Below are 18,594 nucleotides of genomic sequence, written 5' to 3' on the forward strand. Positions count from 1 at the left end.
TAATGAACTGAACCTTGAAAGCATGAGCATCTTGGCCTTGATCCCACCAAGGGCTTTAGGATGTGCTGAGTTGTAGGTATGTGAATACTAGTGCTGGAAGAACTCGTGTGCTCACACTCCTGCTCATCTGGGACCACAAGACTCAGCATCCTGCAGGATTTATCCCTCAGGCTGCAAGAACAGTGTCTGTAAGGAAGGTAATGATGAAGAGATAGATAGAGGGAAGAGAGTCTGTGTTGATCTAAAGAATCCCTTCCAGAAACACATGAAATAATAATATGAATATTTCGGGAGATGGGGATTTCATGTTCCCTTTAAGAGGCTACTCTAATTATCTTCAAAGTTAAATCCTTATGACATTTTTCTAGTGGATTTTTTACCCCCCAAAATACTCTTACTACCTTTTGGTTGAGCACCTATTCTTTTCCTTCATATGTGTGGTCAGATTTCTTGCCAGCCAGCTCATTTACAGACTGCAACAGGTTGGTCCCAGTGCTTTAAGCAGATGTATTTTTAAAATCTTGATGAATAAATTTTGGTGACATAACTAGGCCTGATTGATTCCAAGAATACTTGTCTTCACTTGCAGAACATTATTTCTGATCACCAGAAAAATAATGTGATCAGTCCTTTCACATCTGTTCATTAAATAAAAAGGAAAAAAAAAAAAGTAGGGCAAATTTTGTTTGAAAAGAAACAGGAAGCATATGCTTAATATCACTTAAGAAAACCCCTAGCCATCATAAGGTTAACATCAAATCACAAATGCAAAACAGTCATTATTGTATTTACTCAAAAATTTTCTTTCACTTTACTAGCTTTTTAGGTTTTCAATTGAAACATGCATTTTTCAGGTTTCAATCTAGCTTCTTTCATCAGATGCTATTGTAAGAAAGGCTGTCTGAGTCAACATTTGCTTACATTTATTAAAAATAGTTGTCTTGTGTTTACACAGCTCCTTTGATCCAGAAAAATCCCCAAACACTTTGTAAGTAATACTTGAAAGGGTTACCCTGAACGGAACCACGTTGGGACCAAGGCACAGGAGCAGATTAAAAAATGGGTAAAAATATCACAATAATTGGGTTGGTCCTCACCCCCTCGGAGAACCATCAGTTTTCCATGAGCTTCAGAACAGATCCTGGGACCATAATGGTGATTTGAACTTTGGGGGCAAAAAGCAGTGCCAATACTGTCTGTCCTCTTGGAGATTCCCTGGTTTTCATGCACTTTGCAGATACAGAGGCAGTGGTACCTCCTGCACCAAGCTCAGGGCTGATGGAATCTCACCTAGACCTACTTTTTCCAGTGTGGAGCATCTCATTCCAGAGAAAAGACGGATCAGAGCCAGGGCAGAGCAGAAGAAAGGATAGAGAGAAAGCACTTGAGGACTTGCAAAGAAAGGTGGAAGGAATTGTTTGTTTAAAAAAGAGAAAGCTGAGGTGAATCATGGTTAAATTTCCAAAATATGTGAAAGGCTGCTGAGAAGAGGAAGGGAATAAATCTGTCTATGGGAACAGGACAAGTCATGACCTTACACTGTAGCAAGGGAGACTTGGTGAGACATTAGGCAGTAATTCTGGGCGTCAGAATGGTGAAATGCTGGAATAGATGTCTGGATAGACTCTGGAATTATCAGTGATAATTGCTATCATTATCACTGGGTTTTTTTGAGACTGGATGAGACATAAATGTCAGGAGGGGTTTAGATCTTGTTCCTGTGTCTGGGCCAGAAAGACTCTCCTGGTCCTAACCTGTGTCCTTCTGCTGTGGTGTCCCGTGTGGTCACATGAACCCTGCTTACATGGGTGAACTGAGTCATGCTAAAAGTCAGTTTGTGAGCTCCCTTCAAAGTCCTTACAAGACAAACCAGAGCAGAAGTTCCCTCAGTGGGTTGCTTGTGTGTTTGCTTTATTTTTCAGCTTTAAAATGCTCCCAAATCGTTAAGGTGCTTCAGCATACCCCCAGCTTAGAGGACTTAAATCATGTAATTGCGTTCAGTAGAATCTGTGCACAATGCCTGTGCCTGAGGCCCCATTTTTGGGGAAAGTTTTACACATTCTAATGATAGTAAGACAATGTATGAGTAATGCACTGATTTGAAAAACGGCCCTATTATCTGATCAAAAGAACAAGCTCATGAATATGATACCGCAGGTCATTTGGCTAAAACATACCTGGAGTCTTCCAAGTTCTTAAAACAATCCCATGCACAGAAGCAAGAAAGAGAGGTATGAACAGCAAAGCCAGTGGTTGCCTGTTAACCACAGATCATGTGGAATGTTTTATTAAAGATATTTTTATCAGACACAAAAGGCTGAAATACAGAATATCCTGGTCTGGCAAGTGAAGACGTGATAATAATTTAGATTATTATCCCACAGATCTGTGATTCATTTTTATTATTCTCTATGATCATTTCAGGAACGCTCAGATGCTTCCCAAGGAAGGTTTCTGGTTGAGTTCAGGGGACTCTGCTTCATCCTTAGGGAATGTCCGAGGGTCAGTGAGATCCTACGTGCACATGCAAATATGTTCAGAGGGAGTTTGCAGAAGTCATCTCCTGACACCAGGGCCACCTCTAAGATTAGGTTATAATCCAACCTGGCTGTCCAGGGCCCCTCTGTAATGCCTAAGAAGTGAGAGACCTCGAGCAAGAGTAAGATCCCCTAGAGACCTGCTCTGGAATGAGGTGGACCAGCTTCTGGAAAGGTTTCTCTCCCTATTCACTGCAGAAACAGCCTAGTTACAAACTGGGACCTGAGGTTTCACAAGGACTCCTAGCATTTGGTAAAATGCTCTCTTTAAATATCTCTAAACCACCTTGGCAGTCAGCTAAAAGTACATTAAGGAAATGTTTTGTGTGGATAAACTGTGATTCATTTGCTAACGTGCTTTGTACACATTAGTGGAAACACACTGTTCTTCTCTTTTAAAGTACTCAAGGAGTTTTTGAAAACAAACAAAACCCCACCTAACAGTATTTATCTTAACAAGAATGCTTTTATACAAATGTAATGTCTTGAGAACAGAAAATAACCTTATTAACTAAGGAGAAGTGGTCAGCAATTCTCAGGTCTTTGAATAAAGGAGAAAAAAAATCAACAAAAAGCCAACCAACAACAACAAAAAAAACCCCATCCCCCTCAAAAAACCAAAACAATTACAGAAGTTGAATAGAACACAGAATCATCCTACAGAAACATAAAATGCTGATTTAAGGCTGCTTTACGAATCCCTTAGATGTAGCTGGCTGATGAGTGGGCTTGTGATGCTTTTACAGGTTCCTTGGCCAGCCTTTGTGCACAGAACATCCCTGGGGAGCAGAAAGACAGTTTGTGCAAGGGAAGCTTTAAACTCACTGGAGGATCCAGCCCACCGAATGTGTCAAGAGCAGGATAAACACAAACTGGAATTTTGTGACATTTTGTTGATTTTTTTTCATTAAAATTTAAAATCAGATCCTCCTTGTAGTTTCAAATTTAATTTAGGGCAAAATTTTGTAGTTCTGTAATGTGACAATCAGTACCAAAAGATGAGGACAAACACCTACCCATGCTTAGCTTAGGGAAACCAGGTATAGAGGAAAATCCCAAGTTGTGATCCCACTGACAGTGCTGCCAGACCCGTGCACCACATCATCACTCAGCAGGATAGATGAGATCTGGATCAGAAGCTGAAGCACGACTGCATTTGTGTTGGATTACTCAGAGCATGTAGTACCTCTTTTTGCCAGGAGTTTGCTTTAATGGTGCACTGTGTTCACTGTGGGAAGGCTGTTCATGCTGATGTCACTTATGTTACAGGAGCTTGGCCACACAGTGCCCAGTCCAGTGCCATTCCTGCCAGGCACGTTGGAAACAGCAGCATTAGTTTATCACAAATCAGCTCTCTGTGTTCAGTGACTGCAGAAGCTGTGATGCAATAGAGCAGAAACTCTAAAGCTGGGTGTCTTATATCATCACTTCAAGACATAAACCAACCACTCACCATTGGAATTCAGAGAACTTTCTCCAACAAGCCTTGATTTCAGAGTTCTCTGTTCACAGCAGTTTGTTGCTCTGGAACAAGCACTGCTCCTCAGTGTAAGAATCCTAGCACTGGTTAGATGGATTATCTGCTCCCATGAAGCAATTCCTATGTCTTTAATTGAACTGCCTTCTTTTTTTACTCTAATTTATTTCACATTAGTTAAGATCACTTCTAGCTGCAGAAGAACTATCCCACCCAGGAGCTGTGGTGACAGTATAAAGGATGAGGGAAGAAATGCCTTCTCCCAAAGCTCAGGGTGAAGTGTAATCTGCAGGGATTGTCCATGGGATTTGATGTCGACCAATGCCCTCTTCAGGGTGGGCTCTAATCTTCTCAGTTTGTGATTGACTCAGCACATTAGAAGTATCTCAGCTAAAATCTATTTTGGTATTGCTTAGACAGAAAAAGACAAAAGCCTCTTAGTCTCTCTAAATTCTGTTTCTGTTCATGAATCTGAACTAAGATGTTACTCCTTTTATCTGATATTATGCAAGGCACAACCTTTTTCTTCCAAGGTCAAGATCTTGGATACTGTAGGTAAATATTTATAGGACTGCTTAGCTTCTTACCCCATTAAAAAAGTATTTGAGGGTCATTTTCTGTACCTCCAAATCCCCTTTATGGAAGATTTAGAGAATCTACAGGTATTAGTGTCATATCTTTTTTTTCAGGGGAGTTTGCCATTTTTCTCCTCACTTCTCAGGAGAATGTCTTGGGTTTAAGTCCAAAATCCACCCTGTGCAGTTTGCATGCTTGGTTGTGCTGCTCCCTGACAACTGGTGGATTATGGATCATCCAGTAATGGATGCAATGGGGGCATTTTATGAAATGGAGATTACAACTTAAACTTCCAAATCAATTGGAAATGGACCTTTTTGACCTCCAGTGTCATGGGAGTCATGATGAATTCCAACCTGCAAATTCAAATCAAAGTACTAACTCAAGCTACAATCAATAAGCAATCACACTGCTATTGAGGCAAATCCACAGTCAGGGAAACCTAACAGTGACTGAGTCTGGTTTTGGCTTTGTGATTTGATCCAAAATGTCTTAAAGCCAGGAACAGAAATGAACCTGCTAGGTCTCCTGTGCTCAAGGTTATCAGTTGTGTAAGGGGAAGTTCTTTAAGGCTTGTGAGACAGGGAAGGGATGTATTCTGGACCCTCCTGGACTCAGAATGTGATCTGTGGTGAATAAGACATGTCATGGGACATGGCAAATTTTCAGACCTTTGGTGGGAAGAAAGGACATAAGAACAAGATCGTCTGGGTCTGCACGAGGATACATTTAGCACAATCTCTGATGCTGGCCAGTAATGGATGCTTAAAAATGGAGTGCAGTAAGTCAGGTACATTAAGGGCAATCCCTCCTTTGGCTGCATTTTGTCAGCAGCCAGAAACTGAGGGACATCCTGGATTGGAGCTGTTTCCACATCATCACAGTTATCAGTCTCTCGCTCTGTCCTTGGTGTCTGATGTGTATTAATAATAATAATAATAATAATAATAATAATAATAATAATAATAATAATAATAATAATAGGAGGAATTTCCATTGTGGTTGCTACCACTTGGGATGATAGCTCACAGAGCAGAGATAAGGGTTTTCTTGTTTAATTTCCTTTTCTTGTGTTTTCTTTCAGCACCACCACGTTGCCTTCCTATATCAGGATAACCAATGGCTACATCACAGTCAAACCTCCCATCTGGATTTCCAACCAGCTGGATCAGAGGCCACGTCCTGACCGTCCATCCCAGCCCCAGCCCACGAGCTCAGCCCCAGCCAGCCTTCCATGGCCATCAGTAACATTTCCTCTCTGCATGGCCATAGCTTCTTTTCTCCTGAACCTACTGCAGCCCTCCTGACCACATTAGTATTACATGCAACCCCTTGGAATAGAGAAGAGAGATAATTTATGAACGAATTGGAGTTTAAGACAACAACAGTTACAAGCTGGACCTTCTCAGTGACTCAGTAGTGCCTTCTAGCTGATTTTGTCTCGTTGCCCAGATACATTTTGAAACTCTAAAGCTTTATTTGTAACACTGACTTACATCTTCTTTTTGTAGAAGGATCTTTATTTCCCATAGTGCTATGGGGTTTTGTAAAATAGACATGTTCATATAAAGAAAAAAAAAGGAAAAGAAAAAATGTATTTATTCGACTGGTAAACTTATTTTTCTTGTTGTATATGTTAATGACATCCCTATTAATCAGTAGTGATGGTGAAACAGATAAATTAATATTTCCTATGTTTGTTTTCTGACAACTCTGCAAATGTCTGAACTGACACCGAATGAATGCTTTCTTTGTTTCTTTAACGATAACATTTTACAGCAACTGTCCAATAAGTACATTTCTGCTGAACTTCTTTATTTTACTTCTTTTATCTCATTAGCATAGCTTACACTGAATAAAGCAGATCCTGCTCTCTGGGGCCTGTGCCCATTAGAAGAATAAATGCATTCTTAACTCGTTAGCTGCCACAATCTAAAATACCAGTTATTTTTACATTACTTAGTAAGTCATTAGTCAGGATAATCCTCTACATTCCCCCTGTTTTCTTTAACTAAACTATTTAACTTCTTTGGAAATTACCAGTTTCCCTCTTTGCCCTGGGATCAATTCACCAGCTAACATAAATTAGGACACCTTTTTCTTAATAAAAAATTGCTTTTAAAGTCTGGAATAATCCTACTCGGAATTATTTTCTTCTGTCCCTCACTTTGTGTAAGCATAAGCCTACAACTTTTTCAAGCATAAATGAGAAAAGAACTTGATCTGTCTATAGATTATAAAGATGTAGTGTCCTGTTAATCTATAGAACTCCTTTGTACCAGTTGTATTAATGCCCATGGACAACCTGGAGGCAAAAAACATCTACAAATTCCTCTTTCTCTTGCTACCATGTGCTGATAGAGCTGATATCTCTGTGCTGAAATAATTATGTCTTGTCCAAAATCTGCTCAACACCACAGGAATCAAACTAACCCATGTTTTGGAGACATACAGAACATTCTTCCATTTTTAGACTGATACCTGACTTAGATGGAAAAGTCATGACACCTTCCCCTCACTGACAAATGTGCTTCCTATCCAAACAGCTGTTTTTGAGCAATGAGATTTACAACACCTATGGGGAAAAAAACACAGTGCCATCTTAAAAATTATCATGTTTTAAAAGGCATGTAGATATTTTTTCACCACCAGAACATGATAAAAATCTCTTTGGATGCAAGAAAATGAGTTTTGGTTGAAATAATGGGGTTTTTTGCTAAGTCATCTACAAACCAAAAGTCAAAACTATGTGATGAAAACATCTTATTTAGAAAAGAAGTCCCAAAATCAGAAAAATACAATATAAGCTGTTCTTTATGGAAAAGCAGTGCTTCTTCACCTTGGAAAAAAAGAAATTGGTCATAATTATAATAACATTACTGGTAAAATTCTGGCTGAAAACAACCCTGTAATTTTCCCAGCAGCCTGCAGCCTGGTCTCTGGAGCTGCAGATGATTCCATGTAATCTGCAAGACTCTGCAGTGAGAGAGAGTTCAGAATTCACAGTTTGCTTGTTGTCATACCAATTACTTCAGGAAAGTAAGTTAAAAGCAACTAGACTGCAAAAATCACAGGATTTCAAGATGAAATACTGAGCATTTCCATCATGCATCCCAGCCCATTTCCTTGCAAAGGCCAGGGACAATACAGGTAACTTCCTTTTAACTTTGCTCTATTTTGGCAGCAGGTTGTGTAGGTTTCTGGTCAATTTAAGTGGGTCATAGCCCAGAGTGCTATAAGCTTCCCCCTTTTTGTTTTTGTTTTTGTTTTTTTTTTTTTTTTTAAAGTACAACTGTTGATAAGGCTGAATGGAAAACTTTGAGCTTTGCCCCAAATGTGAGATTCAAACAGAGCCCGTGCATACTTTCATATTGTGTATTTTGGCTAGCAAAAGATTAGAGATGTTAGTTTTGGACAGAAGCCATTCACCTTGCATAATATTTATTGCATAGAGATGGATATTGGAAACATATTTTGAGAACTTTCATTTTGGTTTTATTTGAGCTATTACTCTAGAAATGCCTTCATTTGAATATAATGGTTTAAGAGACCTTCAAATTCAACATTAATGCATTTTTAAAAGATTATTGGTTACTGAATTATAATGTCTTATTTACTAGAATGTAACTGAAAATAAGGTAGGTAAATATTAAGGGTGATGATAAGTTACATAGTGAACAGCCAACAAACCAGAACCTATTGAATTTTATTTGTTGTAACCAGATCATATCCAGAAATTATTCAGTGGTACTGTCCCAGGAATAATTCCAGGTGTTGGAAAACCTACAGTAGAAATAGCCAAGACCATGTAAAGATAACTGGGAGAAAAAAAAAGCAGAAAACTGAAACAACTTCGCCAAGACTGTAAGAAAAACCCAACAACAGGACTAGAAATACTAGAAATTCCAATTCTGAAGTTTCCCAGTCTGTGGCTTTCTCCATAACCTTCTGGGACTTTTTTTTTTTTTTACTTTTTTTTTTCTTTATATTAGGAGCACACAAATCTCTTCACACTCCCAGCTCTCATTGTGCTGCACAGAATAGTCACTCTTATCACCAGTGAGGTTTTCTGAGTTGCTCCAGCACTGGACATTAATATTCAATATTAATTAGCTCAGATACTGTGGTGTGTTTGGCTATCACAGGATGTACATGGCTTGGATATCAAAGTTTTATATATGTTTTAACATCTTTACATTTCCTGTCATTTTGTCTGTAATTCTGGGAAATTAATGAATTTTACTGGAACCCTTGTGCTGGTGCCCCACAGTTGTGCAGTGCAGGTGTCAAAACAAGGTCTCTGTTGGATTTGGGGTCTACACAATAGATTTTTGCCACCTCGAAGCAGCTCCCTCAGTCATCTGAGCTCTCTCCAGCTCAGGAAGGAGGCATGACTTAAAGGTTAAGTAGATTTCTGTAGATCTTAGCTCAGGAACTCCAAGTGAATGACTTCAGCACAGGTCTCTAACCAAACACTTATTTTATTCTCTTGTTTTACTCTAAAGTATGACTTCGGGTCACTTTCTTCAATACAGGACCTGTTTGCAGAGCAGTGCTGGATAATGAACTCTCACTGTGGTTGATAAAATGGGTTGTTTACTAACCAGCTATGGCAGCCCAGAATTAATTAAAACACAGTAGTAGTGGTGGTTAGTACAGACTTTTGCACACTGGCACAATGGATCATGATTTCTGAATTTCTAAAGATTTTTCTAAACCATGAGTTTAAAACCTGGACTAGATTTAATACGTGCTCTGGGAGCAACAGTGACTACCAGCTTCATGGGGCTTCAGTTTCTTCTGTGGGTTTTTCAGAAAACTAAAAGCTGACTTGACTCTTTCTTACAAAAAATGGATAGATTGTATGACAGATTCCTATGTTATCACGAGACTCCAAGAGCAGGAGATTTAACAAAAACATTCATGCCCACCATATGCAACAGCAAACACTGGTGATCCTGCTTATCTCTGAGAATCAGGAGAGTCACCCAGTGTCTGGCAGTCCAGGGCATCACTTTGGGTGAGTCCAAAGCTCAGTGGCCACTGATTCATCTTCTCAGCTACAAGGGACACCGACACAGCTCACATTAAATGTAAATGTAGCATTATTAACAATTGTTCAGTATCTGCCAAGATCTTGCCCTGGTGGAATAAATTATCTCATATCACTAGCAACAAATCTAATCTCTCTTCTTTCAGTGTTTTAATGCTTTTCTTGCTTAACTACAGATACTATATTAACATGCACTGCCACTTGAAGAACCAGTCAGTAAGCTGGGACAGAAGGTATTTTCTATTTTATGACTGATGTAGTTTCACTTCAATCCCTCGAGCTGTTGAATAATGCAATATGTCTTCTGGCAATAAATTATGAACATGATTTATGATAACTATGCTTTCTACAGGTGTCAAAAATCTGCTTTGTTCAACTTCCCTTCCCATTCCTCCAAGCTCCACTGTAATTTAGGAACACCCAAGGTACAGAGTTGTATATTTATCTAAGTTCTTCAATATACAATTGTGGAGAAAGAGAGAGATGGAAAGAGGGAGAACTTAATCTATGTTTAGTGCATTGATTAGTCAAATGATATGACTCAGTCATTACCATATACCACTGTTAGGGAGGAATTTCCCATCATATATTTATCTTAGAGAAACCAAAGTGCCAAAGTTATTATCTCAGCATAAGTGTTACCATGCCAAACTTTGCTTAGTACCGTATTGCTGTATTATATCCAAAAATTATATGGTCTTGTCATATCTCTGAAGTGATCAATGTTCCATGGAGTATGCTAAAACTCAGCTTCAATTTAAGCATGTTTCAGCTTAACTGAAGCAGAAAGATAATTTGCTGAAGTTTGAAATCCTAGGGTGGCTGAGTGGGGTGTGTGTGTGTGTGTGTGTGTACATTTACGTGTGTATGTTGCCTGTGTTCTGTCCCAACCCAAATTCAGCCTTTTCTGTGACTAACATTTCAGGAGGCACCTTAATCTAGCTAAAGGCAGAGAGGTCTTTGCAATAAGTAGGCAATACTTTCCTTCTACAGGACTGATTAACCATCCTGCAGATTCATGCTCACACCGAAATCCAAATTGCATATTTGTCAGTTTTAAATTCAGATGTATTTCAGATATTTTTTTCCTGTTCTGCCTCCTGCTTTTGTGAACTGTTTTGAAGAGTGTAATAAAAAGATGCTTTCTAATATTATTTTATCAAAATATTTTTGTAGCATAATATATTAATAAAATGATATTATAAATCCATAGCACAATAATCTTGTGTGTCTTGATTTTTTCCTTTCCACTAAAAGCTAGAGAATCACTGAAAAAAAGGGAACATTCTGTCTGTGGGGCTTAGCCATGCTGCTTCTTTTATGCCCCACACCAACATGGGATGGAACATGGAGAAAGTAGTACTAAACTCTTTCCTTTTAACTCCTCCCTTCCCTGACTACTAAATCCATTTGCCTGGGTACTGTAAAAGAGCACTGCAAGCCTTGGAGCTGCACCAGCAGCACCAGTTCCTGTCACTGGTGTTAAACCTCAAGCACTGGTGCTGGGAAGCACAGAACCACCTCTGGTCTGGCACAAGAGGCAGTAGGGCCAGGAAAGGAGCCCTTCCACACAAAACAGCTGGAGAGTGTGCAAAAGCCCAGGTGGAGCATCCATGCTCACTCCTGGTGGCTGCAGGAAACTTTTCTCCCATTGGTGTCCTTTGAACCACTGTTGTTGCCACTGGCAAAACAAAAAACAAAAAAAAACAAACCAGAAAACAACAACAACAACAAAACACAAAACGAACCCATTTAACTGTGTCTCCATTGGGGATGGAGCAGAAGCTGCCTCTCCAGATCAAGATACAGACACACAGATTCACTCATTTTTCTTGGCATATTGGTTTTTCTTGCATCCAAGCCGTGCCTTGTAGCTGACACTGCAGACTTCTTGCTGATCATTGTTTACTTCTTAATTATGTGCTAAATCATTTGGTCTTTCACACACCATTTGGAGAGGACTCCACCAGCAAAGCTGGTTTAGAAATATCCACTGTAGGAAATACAGTGGGAGGTATAAACACTGGAGCTCGTTTGAATGAGCTAAACATGGCACAGGAAGGGCCTGTTGCAAAATAGAAGGGCAACTCTTGAAAAACAAAGCTAAAAAGGGTGCATCTATTGAAATGCCAACCAGACTGCCAAAGCTGCTTGCCATCCTATCTTCGGAGTCTCAGCCCATCTGGAGAGTCTGTGTGGTCCAGCCATGGGCTATTCCTGGCCCTGGCAAATGTATTTGAGGCAGCATATCTGAGGGAAAACACACCACTGCTTGTGCACTGAATCCCCACTGGAGAAGGAATGAGCTGCACCTGATCTGTGCAGGGACTGAACACATCGTGCCAGACTGGGGGAAAGCTGGAGTTCAGCTCAATGTTATGGCAGTTGTCTGCTCCAGACTCATCCCAGAGATGTGTTCATCCAACACACACAAAGGGACTCCATAGCATCTCCAGGGGCTCAATTGGAGCAGAAGGAACCACTGAAAAATGTATTAAAGTATCTGTGCCCAGTTAGATGTACACAAGGGATGTCCAAAGACAAAAATAACCAGACATCCATAAGTGTACTGCCAGTAATGGAAACAATAGTAATGGGGGAAATAGTATGTGTCCAGATTGCTAAATAACTGGATGGTAGGAATACAATTACTGAATATCACTAGAGTCTTAAAATGAAAAACATTGCAACTATATAGGGCATTGAAAATTCTGTATTGGCCTTTTTAACATACAGATTCTACCATTACAAAGAAGAGCAGTGAGTCCTGAAGACCTGATTTATTTGAGCAGCAGGTCTCAATCCTGCAATCTCAAACATCTTGCTCCACAGCATGCCAGCACTTCATTAGCTAAGGCTGCACCTTTGGGTGCAAGCCATCGTGCAAAGCACTGCACTTCATTCCACTTTCCACATTTTCATTCCACTTGCATTCCATTTTCCACATTTAACAAGGATACAGTTAAAACAGCAGAACAAATTCCACAGAGCCAAACCTCCACCAGGCTGGTTTTCAGAGGAATGGTAACAATAATAACTGCGACAGGGAGTTCTTGCTCACAGCCCTCATTCACACCTGGAGCTCCCTGCCTTCTTGGAATGAAATGCAGCTTGAACAAAGGGACCAAGATAATGTGAGAAAACATCAACAACAGGCAGATAGAGGCAAAGCAAATCAAAGGCAGATGTAGGAAGGAGAGTGAGAGCTTTCTGCTTTGCGCTCATCCCATATCTCTATTGTCCTCTGGAATATCAGTTTGTTGTCCTAATGATATCGGTTCTCCAGTCCTCTTGTGTGACATATGCTGTTCTTTTTCTTTCTTCATATGAAAGCCATTGGTTTTCGTTATAAATTGATGGATACATAACCTTAATCAGCCCTACGTGACTGAATCATTTTGAACAGCAGTGCCCTTTTTTCTTTCCTGCAGCTCTCTGCAGCTGTTTGTCTTGGCAAGGGTAGGTTTGTCCCCAGATTCATCCTGTTTGAAGTCCTTTCCACCCACTCACGTTAGCCTGAGCATTCACCTCATTTTTAATGGGAGCATAATCATCTTCAGTTTTGCACTGGCGAAAACAATTCTCAGAAGGCGAAGAGACAGAAGCTCACACCTACCCATCTGTATTGAACAAACTGTCTTCATCCAAACTGGAGGAGCCAAGCACTTCCAGGAATTTGCCAAGAATTGTTTTCCTCTTAGCAACGATCCAGACACAGATATAATCTGTGATATCATCTCTCAACCAGAAGGATCCTATGCAGAGCCATTAGTTCAGACAAGGTGTGCTCTGTGTGCTGGTGGTGGACTAAGGATGGACAATGCCAGCTGTGCTCTCCAGCTGTGCCTGGGCCAACTTTGGCACACCCAATCCATGTAATAACCTTATCCTGCTGCTGCCTTTTCCTCCAAGCAGCTCATGGACAGCCAACCATTTGTTTCATTGTTGTTTGTGGCACTGAGTCTGATTTGCCAGTGCTGAGTCCCAGAGAGACATCTCAGTGCAGAACCTGGGGCTGGAGGTAAAGCTTGGCTCCCCGTGGCTGAGGGCTTAGTGATGGCACCAGCACCTGGATCCCTCCTGTGGCTGAGCAGACCTATAAAAAGATACATGAACTGAGGTCATGATGCATGTGAAGAGAGCAGAATTCTGAGCCCTGCTTGGTTTCTCTTAAAAATACCTAACTTTCCCTGGAACCTCACCCTTTCTGGGCTATCTTTATCCAAAAACATTAGCACCAAAGGGGGTGAGAGGTGAGGGGAAGGTTAAAGTATTGCTGTTAATGGAAGACTCAGACATTAAAGGAGTATCCCAGGTTTGGAGCCTCTGTTGCCTGCTGCCAGGAGCAGGCCCTGCTTGAAAGGAAAGTACCTATCTCAGCATGCAGTCAAGAGGAATAATAAAACCCTGGTCATTCAGAGGCAGGGAAGAGGAGAAAAACACTCATAAATGTGCAGGTTTATGTTTCTCTTGAACTTTCAAAATAATGTTCTCTCCCACCCAGAGATTAGTCACAGAAGCAAATGATACCATATCTGGGAAAGAAGTCAGGTGGATGGAAATGATCTTTGGGGAGAGGAGGAAGAGAGCAGACATTTCCTTTTCTGCCTGCCTTGCTCACCTTCCCCTTTGTCTGAGACTGAATATACAAATGAAAGAGCTGGGAAAACATCAAGTGTTTGAGTCCAACCTAAGGCCAGTGGGGGCTTTAAGTCCATCCTCAGGCCAGTGGGCTTTTTCTATTTCTGTCTGGTGGATTCAGGGAGCTGACTTTGCCACTACTCTACAGTGCCTAGAGCTCCCACTCTGCAAGAAGCTTCATTTCTCCCAGAGGCCCCCGTGAAATGATTTTCCACACATTTTTCCAGACTCAAATGAAAAAGAAAAGGCTAAGGGACTAATGAAAGCATGCTCATAAACACCATTCCCTGGGAAACACTAGCATTTGCTATGGTTTTCAAAATAAAATTCCAGGTCCTCCAAGTACTTTTGAAGCACTGAGTTGGGCTTCACAACACCCAGAGGTTTCTGGTAAAGAACAACCTCAGCCTCCTCTTAATAAGGTGGGAAAATGAGGCGGACAGTGGCTTTTATGACATGCCTGAAATCACGAGGGACATCTATGGGAGCAGGATTCAGAAGGCAGACCTTTCTCTATGGTACACTGTTCTCCAAAGCATGGCTCATTTATTTCAATTAATAGAGCTTTATAAGGGCTCCCCTGCCACCTTTTTTTGGCATGAATTACTGCAAAGACAGTGAATTAAAAGCACCAAAGGGCATCATTTTCTTTTCGTGTTTAAAGAAGCTGTTTCCATAAAAGCAAACTATGTGAAGTTTGCCCAAAAGAGTAAACTTAGGAATAACATAAAGGATTAGAACTGAAAAATAGATGTCTTAAAAAAATCTCTTCTTAGAAAAGCCTGACCTGACAGTTCAGCTCTGGAGTGGTCTCTCTGTGTAATACCACTCAAGTGGTTCAACCAGGCCTGGTTCCTGTCACAACATTCACTCAAGGGTTGCAGGATTAGGGGCTTCTCCAACCACAAGATGAAATTCTTCAAAAAGTGTAAAGCTAATGCATGCAGCTCACTGTCTCCCCATTTTCTCTCTTCAAAAACATGCAGGTAGGATTCAGTTCAAGTACCATGCACTGTCTGAAAGCTGTCACCCAAACTTGCCTCCTTCAGTGGTGCCACCCAGACTGACTCAGCCCTTAGAGAAATATTTCCAGCTTATGTGACCTGCCAGCTATTTTAACAGAGGCTCTTGTGCTTGGTCCCAGTCAGTTCCTGCCCTCAGAATGCAGTTACACATGTAATGTTTGCAAAGGCAACTCAGTTTGTCTCCTATAAAGGGCAACCAGCTTCAAAATAATTTTAAAACAAAGCCAAAACTCAACAACTGATTCACATCCACTGTTTGCTGTGATCACATAAAATATCTCTGATGTGGGAGGCATGTGGCAGGATGCTTGCCAGGCAAGCTGTGAATTGGACAAGGTGAAAAATGAGCTGTAATCTCCACCTAAAATGCCTCCACTGCTTGACCATTTTAAAAATTACCATTTCACAGGGTTGCAGCCCATCCTCATCATCATAACATATCTTGGTCAAAACTGCAGGACTGAGTGATGCTGTGACATTCAGTAAACATTCTGAACCTTGGCTGGCATCTCACTTTTTTATGTCTAGTATCTCAGATAAACACTAAATAATCCACTATGAGAAAAACATGTCTTCTTTTTACAATGTTCTTTCATACTGCAAGTTCAAAATTAAAAGAAAATAATAAATCATGTGTTTTGTACAAAACATGAAACAACCAAATTTTAATTTTTTTTAAGTTCCCAAAAATAATAACCCATGTCACTGATAAACAGCAGTAATGTTCGGATGTCAATAAATGAAAAAAATCAATATTTCTGCTCTAAATGAAAGTGTTGCTTACACTATTGATAGTTGAAACTATAGTTTCATTGTTGACCTGCACGTCTCCTCTCTCCTGTCATTCCTCTTCTCCTCCTGGTTTTGAGGTCAGGAACTGGATTTTCATTAGTCTAGATATTGAGGTCCATGCTTTTGCATGGAGTACCTTTTCTTTGAGTACTTCTTCATTCAGAGTTTATAAGGCCTTTTACTAAAATAATACATGAGCTCTATCTAAATCAAACTTCCTGCAATCCTCCCATCCTTCAGAAGTGCTGAAGACCTCAACTCAGTTCTCTTTCTTAGCAAACATTGCTTTGAAAGAAATCACCCTGTGAAGAAAAATGTCATTGCAATGTGATAATTTGATGATGATGATGCTGAAGTACTGAACCAAACCAATAATCTTTGGTCAAACCATAATCACAGCACTGAAACCCATTGGTTAATCATGGAAACTTCATATTCAGTGTGGTCTGCTGAGCTGTTCTGAGGCATTATGAGAAATGGCCATAAGGAGGCTGACAGGAAAGTACTTATGCTGTCATTCACTTCGTGTGGTGTGCACACACCACATGTTTTGAAAAATTGGGTTAATGAGTAAGACCCAATATTTGAAATGAAGTTGTATGCATCCCCTGTTGTCTTTATTGTGAGCAATGAGGCACCATTTTCACCATTTCACTCCATTTTCAGCTCTTTAAATTGCACTTTTTTCACCCATGATTTCTTTCACGACAGAGGTCTGTGGTCACACCTAGAGCATCAAATTGGGTGAAATTACAATGTGCTACAGGTGCTGAACAGACTGCCTGGCTGGTGCAGTGGCAGCACAGGTTCCTCTCAGAAGGAGACACCAGTGGGTGGGGGAGCTGTGATGGGGACCCACCAGCTGCAGAACATCTCTCTTGTTTTACCCTGAGGTCTCTGCACGCTGACACTGAGCCCTTTGAGGAGCCATGTGAAGGGCTGTAGGTGGCCACGCTATCCTCACTGGGGCTGTCAGCTCATTCCATGGCTGGCACCAGCAAGGGCCAGCAGCTGTGGGGAAATGGCTGGAATTTACCCTGAATTCCCTGCATTCCCAGGTGCCAGAGGGTTGTATGCTTGTGGTAGAACAATGTTTTGAAATCCATGGAATGGTCAAACGTGCCAGTTCTTCTCACCTTGAAAGGCAGGCAGGCAACATGCACCAGCTCTCAGGCAGTGCTTTGCTGTGGAGCTTAAACCCCTGCACAGGCATTCCCTGAAATACTTTTAGAGCTGGTCGTGCTTCCTGATGCTCCTCCCCTGTGCTGGGACACACAGATGCACAAAGCCAGCTCATCTCTGGAAAGGCAGCACAGGGAGCTGCTGCTTGCTTGGGTGGCTGCTGAACAGCTGTTTCAGCTATGACATAACTGCTTTTAAACTTCAAAAGAGATCTATTTCTGAGCTGAAATCATAGGGCTTGTTTCATAAAAGCAAGGGTGAGATGTTAGCAGGCCATGGAACGGGTAGTAGACACAGCAACCCTGCAGAGCACACATAACATCCTGTCAGCCCTGTCTTCTGCTGACTTTCCCTCCTTAGGGGTCCAATCCTGCAATTTTTTCTCAAGCAATAACCTTATCCATGCCAACAGAGCCTGTTATTCCATCTGCTGGTACTCACATTGGAATGTGTTTGCTTTGGGAGAGATTGTGTGCTTTGCTGGTGGGCTCAGAGGACAGATAAAAGCCAGTGCCCAGCTCTGCAGAGCAGTTTGTAGTGAGGTGAATGAACTCATTAGTAAAAGATTCCTTTAAAAAGTAGGGTGCTATGCAAACCTGATGTAGATTAGACTTTTTGTGGGGTAAGTGGAGTTCAAGCATGACCAGATACAGCTCAACTCTGTTTCATGCTACTTCCTGCCCCTGGGAAAACTTTCTGATGCCAGCTGGGACAAGCTGAGAGAGTGCAAAAACCATACAGACAGGCTTGGAGGGGTGGATATCTTACAAAATGCAGAGAATGCCCAGATTTTCAGACAACTGTGAGGCAACAGGTCACACGGATGCTCTGTGACACTGGAGCACTGGAGCTGCACGCGAAATTCTGGCCAAAAAAAATGATGGAAATCTTTTGCTGCAAAACTTTACTGATATATGCAAGGAAAAGGGGAAGGTATTATATTAAAAACTGACAAACAAGCAAGCAAGCAGATTCCTGTCTGGAACTACATCATCAGTCTGCCAGACCCCACTTCTCTTTCACTGCCATGGGAATCCTTCTGTTCCCATGAATGATGACTGAAAGGTTCTTCTTGCAAACAGCTCTCTGAATTCAATGGATGACTTCAGATTAACTTTAAATTTAGAAGTTTAACTTATTGATGTTGGCAGCTAGAACATGGCCATGGAAGAGAGGTAGGAGGAAGAAAAGGAGGTGCTATGTTTAAAATAAAGAAAAGTCTTCCAGCTGCCAAAAGCACAGTCAGTGGAGGGATGTGGTGGTGGTTCCAGATGGTCCAATACGCTGAGTATAATGGATACAGTTTAAAAC

The 18,594-nt window shown here is 41.0% G+C and overlaps 1 protein-coding gene and 1 long non-coding RNA gene across 2 annotated transcripts in view; one reads left to right on the forward strand and one right to left on the reverse strand.

Moving 5' to 3' along the window:
- Positions 1-7,870, forward strand: part of TRABD2B (TraB domain containing 2B) — a 265,371-nt gene extending 257,501 nt beyond the window's left edge. Inside the window, exon 7 of the mRNA XM_088169750.1 lies at positions 5,675-7,870. Coding sequence (XP_088025876.1) covers positions 5,675-5,897 — 223 coding nt within the window. The 3' untranslated portion in view covers positions 5,898-7,870. The remainder of the gene's footprint in view (positions 1-5,674) is intronic.
- Positions 7,871-12,338: 4,468 nt separating this feature from the next.
- LOC148222790 (uncharacterized) overlaps positions 12,339-18,594 on the reverse strand; it is a 113,837-nt gene continuing 107,581 nt past the window's right edge. Inside the window, exon 2 of the long non-coding RNA XR_015805355.1 lies at positions 12,339-13,739. This is a non-coding gene — a long non-coding RNA (uncharacterized LOC148222790). The remainder of the gene's footprint in view (positions 13,740-18,594) is intronic.

The sequence above is a fragment of the Sturnus vulgaris genome, chromosome 9 (assembly GCF_052056855.1).
Source record: "Sturnus vulgaris isolate bStuVul1 chromosome 9, bStuVul1.hap1, whole genome shotgun sequence".
Taxonomy (NCBI): domain Eukaryota; kingdom Metazoa; phylum Chordata; class Aves; order Passeriformes; family Sturnidae; genus Sturnus; species Sturnus vulgaris.